Source organism: Podarcis gaigeae, assembly GCF_964106915.1.
Source record: "Podarcis gaigeae genome assembly, chromosome: 7".
Lineage (NCBI taxonomy): Eukaryota > Metazoa > Chordata > Lepidosauria > Squamata > Lacertidae > Podarcis > Podarcis gaigeae.
Window position 1 is genome coordinate 61979463 of NC_139683.1, and position 10498 is coordinate 61989960.

A 10498-nucleotide genomic window follows, 5' to 3' on the forward strand; every position below is an offset into this window, starting at 1 on the left:
ATCATATATCATACTGACAAAAGCACACACCAAACTACCTATACACTGTACCCATGCTTTGTTCTTGGTTTATTGTCCAGGAGACCTAAACCACAAGCCTGGATTCAGATGACACTCTAAAGGCATGGCTTATCTCAGCACGGCGCAATAGCAAGACAACTAAGGAGGAACAGAGTGGTCAAAGTCCCCACCCTGGAGGCCTAAACACTTACAAATTGAAAGTTGGGTTAGAATGCAAACCTAATTTTAATGTCCTTATTTTATTTATTAAATTTCAAAAAGGTCAACAAAATAATGCAGGCCTGAGCATCTTTTATTACAACCATGTAATAATTTTGATGTTCATACCCCATTGTTATGACAATATAATTTATTTGAATGAATTAGAATGCTTTTTTCACAGATAGGAACTGTGCTGTTTATATAACCACCCAAACAAAAATGTGATGCGACATGTATCCTCTTACATACTCTATTCTTCTCCAGCATTCTGGGGATTGTGCCAGTTCTCCAATTAAAATTCAGTGCACAGTAAATCCTACAGAAATCATTGCAGATGAAGAGTGCCTGCTCTACATGAAGTGGAAGAGTAGACCATACAACTCAAGACTTGAGGTGGACAATGCAATTTTTGAATGCTCCCCCAAGAAAGAAAGAAAATCTACTACCTTGGAGATTGAGACTTATCCTTTCTATGCTAGTTCTTTACTAGTATGGAAATTAAAAACAACAACAAAAAACCCACAAAAGGATAATTCAAAATCAGTATCCCCTCCCTCCTCTCCATCTCCTAAAAGCAAACAAATCTGCAGCCAGAAACAGCTAAGCCCATTCAATTCTGTTAACTGAGAATTCCACCACCTTATTTGGGGCTTGTGAATAAATAAGATAATTATCTGCAAATTTGGCTAATGTATTCTTCTAGACTTTTTACATGGATGTAATTAGACTACTGGCACTAAAAGGCTGAGGCCCAGTATAATGGGCCAACTGATAAACATATTCCATACTGTGTAGTCCTTCTAATATGTTGTGGGGACACGATCCATTTGTATCTGCTCCAGTAACTGAACAGTAAGTGAAATGCATAGGATCTGTTCAGATGTTAATTCTACTCCCTTCCCTTTGAATCTCTGTACATGGCAACATTATTAAGTGTAGAATATATTGGCTGAATTGAGAGGTAATGAACATGAGTTCTGTTGTGATTCAAATGAGATCAGGCTTCAGAGGAATCTCATACACATATATATGTAGGATCTCCTGGTACCGACACTACAGTATATGCGCATAGGGACTGAGAGGACAGTGGGATCCCAAATATCTTCTAGAACCTTATCATACAGAGAAAGTTAGTAGGTGAGTGATAACTGATAGGGCCTGTTCTGTGAAAGCAATTTAATAAAAGGTTTGAACAGAGGAAGGAAAATATTTAGAAAAGAAAAGCAAATACATGAAAAGTTCTAAATATAAAAAAATTGATTTTTTTTACCGTATTCTTCTACATCCTGATCATCTATTGATCCTACTGAGACTCCCAGATCCATGCATTTTTTGCTATGTGCCTTGGACTTCATATGTTTTGTCAAGTTTCCTTAAGAAAAATCAAACAATGCACATTTTTACTAAAACCACATGACCGTAACATTCAGCATGTCACTCTCTGCAGCCAATGACACTTGGGCCATTATTTTTCTATTATTTTATTTAAAAGGTTAACACAAAGCTTTTACAAAGCTTCCAGAGCAGTCGGTATCAACACAGTTTATACACACAAAATATATAATAGCATGTTAAAAATCATTAAATGCGTTTGAAAATTGGGAGAATAAAAAATGGCCTTGGGTTGTATCCAGCTAAGTTATTGTACGAGCAGAACAATTTCCGCTCATGTGGTGGAAATTCCCTTCTCTCTCCTCCTCCTGGGTGGCCCTGCAACCCCCAAATCTGTTCTGGGTCCCTCCCCCAACCCTCTGGAGCAGATGGGGGGAGAAGTGCGAGGAGGGGAAGAGAGGGAGGGGAAGTTCCATTGTGTGAATGGAAGACCTGCTTGTGCAATGATTTCGTTAGTTTCAACCCTTTGGCTTTTAAATAAAGTTAATTTAGATTCAGCTTGGCTTTGAAGATGGAACTAAGTGCAGTGGTAGACAACATGTCTTAACACTGAAGGCTATGACAGAGAAGGTTGCCTGGTCAAACTATTGTATTCATTCCTAAGAACGATTGCATTAACTCTTCTTTAAATGAGGATTTTCAAGATGTAATATAATTTAGGAAAACAAGTTCCAATTTGCATTAATAAATAGCTTCAACAGATGTTCTGCTATTTTCAACAAAAGACAACATTGTAAGAGTCCACAATGATCTAAGAGACAAATAGTGGTAAAATACTTGCTAGGCACATTCTCTTCTGACATGCTGCTGTTGAATGAACATATACTAAATGGCAGAAGATGGATGTGGTAAGAACTGATGTAATGGTGTGTCTTGTTTCTCCCATAGATACAAATAGAAGCTCTAAAAGATTTAATATATTTGATATCTTGTTTGGTGACTTAACAATGAATGACAGTATTGTTCAGAAAGTCAGAAAATGACTTTTGCCCGATGGCTGCAACATCCATTTTGTTAAGTACATACATAAACATAGTAAGTTTGAGCTTGGCCAGAATTTAACCAGGAAGCTGGTAAAGGAAGGCAGCAAAGGCTACATACAAACCATTTTTGTGGCACTTCTCTTTTGGAATAGTTTCATTAGATTGTACTGAGAATGGCAGTGTAATAATTCTAAGAACAAATCTTACAGTGATATGGATATTAAATATTACAGTGATATTAATCTACAATCGTATGAAATGTACAGTTTATATTATATTTATGTTACATATATGCCAATCTTTATTATTAATATTGACATGAGAAAAATGTCATTATGTTGAAGCCCTGATATCTATTTCATCAAAATTAAATCATTTTAATTTATTTTTTAATATTTAGGCTTATAGTTGAGCATATGCACACAAGCATGCCATTAACACCAGTGCCTGCTAAATCTGCTCAGAGGATAATCCATGAGTAGAGGCAGAATGATTTAATACTGAGTTCCTAGTATGCAGAAGAGTAGTACAATATTCATGACCTTTTATTTATAAACATCTTAGTAAGGTCAGTTCAATGAAAACTAAGAAACAAGGTAAACACTGGCTTTTCCAAGCCTGAAATAATGAGTATGTGACAAATCTAGAATCTGAACCTATTTGCAAAAAAATGGTATCTCAAAACCAGTTCTGAAGGTATGTCTGCTGCTGCCAATTAAAACACAATGTGTCCTTGAAAAAGTCAAACTTTTTCTCTTCTGGGACACATCCTTGTCCCAACAACTGGTCATGCAAACTTCACAGCCTTCATTGGCCTCAAAACTATCTGGGTACTTGGGCAAGGCATCATCAGTCAGGAAGGAAAAGGGAAATCAGTCAAATTCACACCAGTATGAAACTCAAAGGCGGAAAATGTTAAAATGCCTTCCTGCGGGATGTACTGTATGCATCTACTACCTTCCCTGCAAAAGGGCTTTTGACTGCTCATTCCCAACCCTCACGCCCTACCTCCCACCTTGCCCAATCTGATTTAATGAAGAGTTCTGGAGAACTTGAAAGCTTGCATTTGAAAGTGTTACATTTTATCTGCTCTAAAAAGGATATTGCCCTTACTCTAGGTTTTGGAATATTTCTTATAAGCCAACCCAGCTCTCCTTTTATTTTTGCAATTTGTTTAAGTTCCCACAGCTTTATTTCATACTTCCAACACGCTTATTGGAAAAGCAATTGTCAGCGGGTTGAAAAAGAAAATCTGTGAGTCATGACAAGCTCACTTACCTTTAGTTTTGAAGGAAAAATTGCAATAGTTGCAGTGATAGGGACGGACGTCTGTGTGCGTGCGAATATGTTTCTTCAACATACTGGGCTTTTTACAGCGTATTCCACATTCTTCACATATATATTTTCCTCTTCCTCTCCCACGAACATAGACATATTCTTCATTTGACTTGTATCTAATTTAATCAAAACATACCAAACTATTGCAAACGACAGTGCATTACAGGTCAGGACAGGTCACACACATAATTCCAGGACACAGGAACTACCCTCCCACAGCACTTCTGTCTTAACAGGATCCAGCCTTTCACAGCCTACAGACTAGGGGTCAGCAAGCCTTTTCAGCAGGGGGCCGGTCCACTGTCCCTCAGACCTTGTGGGGGGCCAGACTATATTTGGGGGGGGGGAATTATGAACAAATTCCTATGCCCCACAAATAACCAAAGATGTATTTTAAGTAAAAGCACACATTCTACTCATGTAAAAACATCTGGGGCAGAATTAGAAGGCGATTGGGCCGGATCCAGCCTCCAGGCCTTAGTTTGCCTACCCATGCTACAGACAGTCCAACACCTTAACAGCCTCTTCTGATTCCAATAGAATGGAGAGAGGGAGCCACATATCATCAATGTTTTGATGGCGCCATCCTCCAAATCCCTGGATGGCAGCTCCCAGAGGTTTTATATAGACGTTAACTAGCACAGGTAGCTGAACGGACCCACGTGAAATCACACATTCTAAAAGCCAAGCAACAATATCCTAGTACTAGTTTCTGGTAGAGATCCTGGTAAGAGCAGAAACCACAGTTATGGTTTGCAGGTCCTGTTTTCTAATCACAATGCATTCCCAGGAAATTGTTCATTAGGTGAGCATTCACAAAACAAGCTGACAATTTCCATTACAGTGGTACCTCGGGTTAAGTACTTAATTCATTCCAGAGGTCAGTTCTTAACCTGAAACTGTTTTTAACCTGAAGCACCACTTTAGCTAATGGGACCTCCTGCTGCTGCTGGAGCACAATTTCTGTTCTCATGCTGAAGCAAGGTTCTTAACCTGAAGCACTATTTCTGGGTTAGCGGAGTCTGTAACCTGAAGCGTATGTAACCTGAAGCGTATGTAACCCGAGGTACCACTGTATTTCCAATGGGAACATTTTAAATCTATGATCTTTCTCCCCTCCCCCACATGGTTTCGTCCTAAAATGGCTGCAGCCAACCAGCAAAAAAGAGGGGAAAACTTATTTGCCTGATCTCTCCTACTCCTTGATGTGTTTGTTCTCTCTCCCACATCCCTCTCTCCATGGTTTCTGCTTGAAAATAGTTGCCATTGACCAGTGAAGCACAAACAAGTAAGGAAGGGGGCAAACTCTGGTTGTTTGGATATCTGGATCAGCCATGCATGTAGCGATGTTTGGGCACAATTCTTTATGTTCAGTTAATGGAATGTGCAGATATTGAGTGTTCTGATGGTGGGAGCTGCATGCTCCTCCAACCACCACCTCCCAAGTCGGTGCAGAACAACACCATTGTCAATATCATCAAAAGCCACTGAGAGGTCAAGGAGAACCAACAGGACGACACACACCCTGTCTCTGTCTCAAACGAGCTCATAAATCAGGGCAACCAAGGCTCAGACTACAGATGGCAACTTACTGTTTTGTTCTAAATCATCTATGGCCTACAACGCAAGTAGTCATGATCTGGTTTCACCTGGTTAAATATTTGTAGGAAATTAGTTGTTCAGAGCTAAAGCTCTTGGTGTTTTGGTTTCCATTTGGGATATTTGACTCCAAGGTCACTAAAAATTCAGTTTGACGAATTAAGTGTTAAAACACCAGGAGAGAAAAATAGCTATGTGGATGGGAGATTTGACATCACAAGTGCTGAACCAAGGCCAGGGATGGGAGGCAGGGGATACTGTGGAGCAAGTAATTTCGAACATACCAAACCATTTTGACTAGAATCTGGATCACGATCTAATCAGGTTCACAATAACACCTTTTTCTACTGAGCTACCAGGAGATAATGACTTCCATATAAAATATTAATAAAATATTGCATTACTTTTAGGGGGGATACTTACCCTCCATCAAATATTTTCACTCTTCTTGGCTCACTTTTGGCTAAGGAATTATCATTATCTTGATCAGTGCTTATTTCAGAGTTTTCTTTATTGCTGAATTCCCTTGCTGCCTTTTGTTTAACTAATGCCCGCTGAAAAAAATGTAAATTGTTACGTTTCTTATTATAAGCAGATTAAGGTATCTACTGAACTAGTATTGCTAGTATCTGGCAAAACAGGAGTTGAAGATTACCATTTTCAGGCACAGTTGTTTATGTGTTGACAATACAACTAAGTTTTATTTTTGTGACAATTGCTACACCCAATTCAATATGCTCAATAGAGGGAGAACAGGAAGAGAAAGTAATTACAAAAATGTTTATATGGTTATATACTTGAAAGAACATGTGTTTATGTTTTTGCCCAGAAGTAGCTGTCTGTACATGATTTAGGAGTTACGGGGGGGGGGGGGGGAGGAGAGAAAGAGATTCCCCAATGCAGTTTTTCAAGCTTATATCTACTGCCAGAGAAAATTAGCATACCAGTTGTATAAGAAAGTAAAATATGTTTAATATACTGCATTTAGGCTATACAAATAAAAAAACAAAACAAAAGCAGTTTGTTCTGCATCTTTCAGTCTGTTTTACAGCTCTAGAGTTTTCAGTCTAGCACCTATCTTGGAACCCCTCCCAAGGACACACCCCCTGAACATGCTCAGTTCCAACCCTCCTCAATAAACACATTTGAATTGGGGCTACTAGGTAGCAACCACATAAAGGTATCTTACACTCCTTCCCCTTTTGTTTATACTGTCAACATACACCGTAATCTATATATTGGCAGTAAGAATACAGAAGGCAGTGGGAAAAACAGAACAAAAAAATAATAATTTCCTAAATACGAGACATAGGTCTAAACCCACAAATTCCCTTGTTTTTATAAATGCAACCTCTCCCTGGGCTTGGGGATTCTGTCTGAATGGCATAGTGTAACTGTGAGTTTCTGGCTCATCCAGATGTTCTATCTCCGAGTGTGTCTCAGAGACACACCTGAAACAGTTGTACGATCTGATGCAGGGGCTGTGGACTGGCATAATCAATGTGAAGTCTTGCCCAAGGTCATTATTATCATTCCCTTGGGTGTGAGGGTGCTTTTGAAGGAGCATGACGGATAGATTGACAAGCACCACACCACTGTACTCCTGTCTCAATCTGCTAGTCTATTTCTGGCCACCACACATAAACTACATGCTAATCTCTTCATACAATGCCAGGATGGACTTACACAACAAATTCAGAACAGCAGAAATTACGTAGTACTGGTAGTACAACTACCTGTGAGCCCAATAATATTCATCCATCCTGGACAGCCAATGACTCCCTACGCTGATAGTTAGGGTGTTAATATGTGCTCTCTCCCCCCCCCCCCCCCGTAATCCATCCATTAATTATCTTCACCCTCTAAATAACAGAGAATCTTGGCCAGTCACCCGTTTAATCTTTGCTGGATCGATCAGGCATGTGGATAGCACTTCAATAAGAAAAACAGTTTCAGCAGGCTGAGGTACTGGCTTTGGTCTATCTGGCAGTGGAAATCTGCTAAGGGGATCAGCATTACCCAGGGCTTGACCTGGCTTATATTCAAATTTGTAGTCCTATGCAGACAACGTCAAGCCCATCTCGGGATTCTAGCAGACAGCACTGGCTTGTTCTCTCCCTGCAGACCCTGAAGAGGTTTATGATCAGATTGTATGACAAAACACCTACGATCTAGATACAAATGGGATTTCTTTTCAGCAGAAAACACTGCTAACTCTTTACATTCTAGTTGTGAATAGTTTTCTCCCCCTGCTAAGGCCAGTGACCTTGATGCAAACTAATGGAGTGTTCTGATCCAGTAGGAATTTGGTGGGCTAAAAGTGTTTCTTGAGAAGAACCTGTTTAAGTCTTCCATGCTCCTTATTCCTTATAATGCCCACAAAGGACCTCCTTTGTCTTGTGATGCTTTGCCATATGAAGTTCTTGATGGTTAATATCTTGGATGACTTAAATAGGTTCCATTTTTGCCTTGTAGCCACTAGGTGGCAACCACATAGCATTCTCCTTGATTGACACCTCCCCCATTTCTCTTTGTACTGGACAAACTCTACACTGACAAGCATTTATCAACTGAAAACTAATCCTTATAATCCCTCCATGACTGTAAAATGGCCAATTATTTGTCATTCAACAAACCTGTTGAAATTAATAGACAAGTAATTTGAATCCATTTATTTCAATGGGTCTAGTCTGAATATCAATAACACTGGCTATCTCCCCATGGACTTGCTATGCATCCAGCATCACAAAACTGTTTATGAGACATCTAGTGACAACGTAGACAAGAAATCCTGGTTTGTTGGATTCAGCAGAATAGGTCATCATGGATTTCCATCTTCTGAACAGATAGCGGAAAGATCACAGGAAGCATAAACCTCAAGTCAATGTAGAACACAAACTTTTGATGCCTTGCAGCGAATTAGACATTAAGTGCCAACCATACTGTACATGTTGTATATTTCAATGGTATGACTTATACTGATGGGGCTAGCTGTGAACATCAACTAGGAACATGCTCTTTTTGCTGCTGCATAGCTGATGTCACATATGACATCAGGTTTGGGGGAAATGGTCTTGTGGATTAAATTAGGATCCCCATGGGCCTGAGGTTCTCCACTGTTGGATTATACCAACCAATACAGGAAATTTCATGCAGCAATATATAAACTTTAACAACACTACTGAGACTTACACATGGTTTCAGAAAATGAAACATCACAAAAAATGAACTGTTCATGTAAAGCACCAGTAACGTTCATTTTTACACCACCTTGTTAAGATTCAAGTAATCAGGGCAAATATTTTTAGGGGTTACATGACCAGGCTGCAAGTGTGTTACGTTGACTTTTTTGGTCAACTATTCCACATCTCAAATAAATTTATCTTGAACATCAATAGCTGATAACTTTTCAGGCCAATACAGAGGTGGTTATATTCCTTCCTCATCTCTTAAATACTATGAATGGGACAAAAATTAACTGAACAAATGAAGCCAGGTTTTTTTTGCTTAACAAGGATTGAAGCAGGTTAGGTTAAGTGAGGAACTTAATTAATCTTCGCTTCAGCTAACATTGGCTCCAACATATCCAAAACTGCATGAGAAAAGGCTACTTCATTCAGGAGATGATATGTGTGAGCCACTCCTGATCTCTGACTCAAAGATTATGTCTGAACAAGCTCTGTATACAAAATTAAGATTTTGCCCACCCCAAAATTCTCTTCTGCATTCATGGTCCATAGCTATACTTTATAACTGGTTACAATGCTAAACATTTCCCTGTTTGCATTCTGAAAATGTGCATAGTCAGAAGTAAGATCTGGAAAGCTTCGCTGCTGTTCATACACATCAGACTACCACACTTTATTTTCTGAGGTAGGGGAAATTTATGTTGGATGTGTACTTGAAAATCTCTCTTTAGAATCTTAAAAACATCTGCTTTTAGTTAGACAAGTTTCTACCCTTTAGGGATGTTGAAAATATCTTACAAATATGAAGCTTTGAAAATGGAAGACAAAAGAATCTTACAATTATTTTTTCGCATCTCTTTATTTCGAAGCTCACATGTTAATATTAACTGATAGCTTCTAGTTTCAGCTGCTTGATATTAGAAGTACCAGTGAAACTTTGTCATCCCAGCTATCTGGAAAACATAGCTAGTGAGAAATTTGGCATGTTCCAACCAAACTTGTAAAAAATATGTTTATCTGATAGTGAAATACAACAAAGGCCCACATTCAAAGATACAGCATATGGCTCTGGCAGAAAAATTGCAGGTAGTTTCTGAAAGAAGGTTTTTCTCCATTTAGAGAAGCTTCAAAACAGCATTTTTTATAGATTTATTTGAAGGAGAGCTTAAATTCTCTTCTTCCATTTTCAGACTTGCACTAGGAAATGAACTAATGACGCCCATTATCAATAACTGTGTTTTACTGCTAAGATTCACCAGCTCTTGTACTCTGGTGAACATCTAGAGCTTTGTATATGCAGGGCCTGCCCTAGTCTTTTCCAAAGTCAAGAAATGCTCCAAGTGTACAATGTGAATTTCCTATTGCATTTGTAAAGCATTTCTATCTAGGCTTCTGGACCTTGTGTGAGGTCTGGTCATTCCTTCAAAATCCCTAAATGGAACATCCTACTACAAGGAAATACATAGTTTTAGATGCTACTCCTCATGTTGTAAGATCTGCAGGTGAAGTATTAGACTGGATCAGAAAATAATAAACATAAGCGCAGAAGAGAGGCTTATTCAATGGAAGTTCCACAAGTGACAGATTACATGATGTAAATACAGTTATTGGAATATTAGATATTGGGATGAAGTAAATATAAAAGGATGGATGGGGATCATTGGATGCAGGAATTCCTTCTGTGAGTGCAAGTGAATGAATGCAGAAAGGGATTTCACTGTCCCACTAGTTTTCAAAACCTAAAAATGCAACTTTGGGGTTTTTTTAAGGATCAGG

At 38.8% G+C, this 10498-nt stretch overlaps 1 protein-coding gene across 10 annotated transcripts in view; it reads right to left on the reverse strand.

The window, feature by feature from the left end:
* HIVEP1 (HIVEP zinc finger 1) overlaps positions 1 to 10498 on the reverse strand; it is a 90456-nt gene that overhangs the window by 9150 nt on the left and 70808 nt on the right. For all 10 annotated transcript variants that reach the window (XM_083747115.1, XM_083747116.1, XM_083747114.1 and 7 more), the window contains 3 exons: positions 5958 to 6088; positions 3876 to 4051; positions 1493 to 1594 (listed from right to left, as the gene is read on the reverse strand). In XM_083747115.1, coding sequence (XP_083603241.1) covers positions 1493 to 1594; positions 3876 to 4051; positions 5958 to 6088 — 409 coding nt within the window. The remainder of the gene's footprint in view (positions 1 to 1492; positions 1595 to 3875; positions 4052 to 5957; positions 6089 to 10498) is intronic.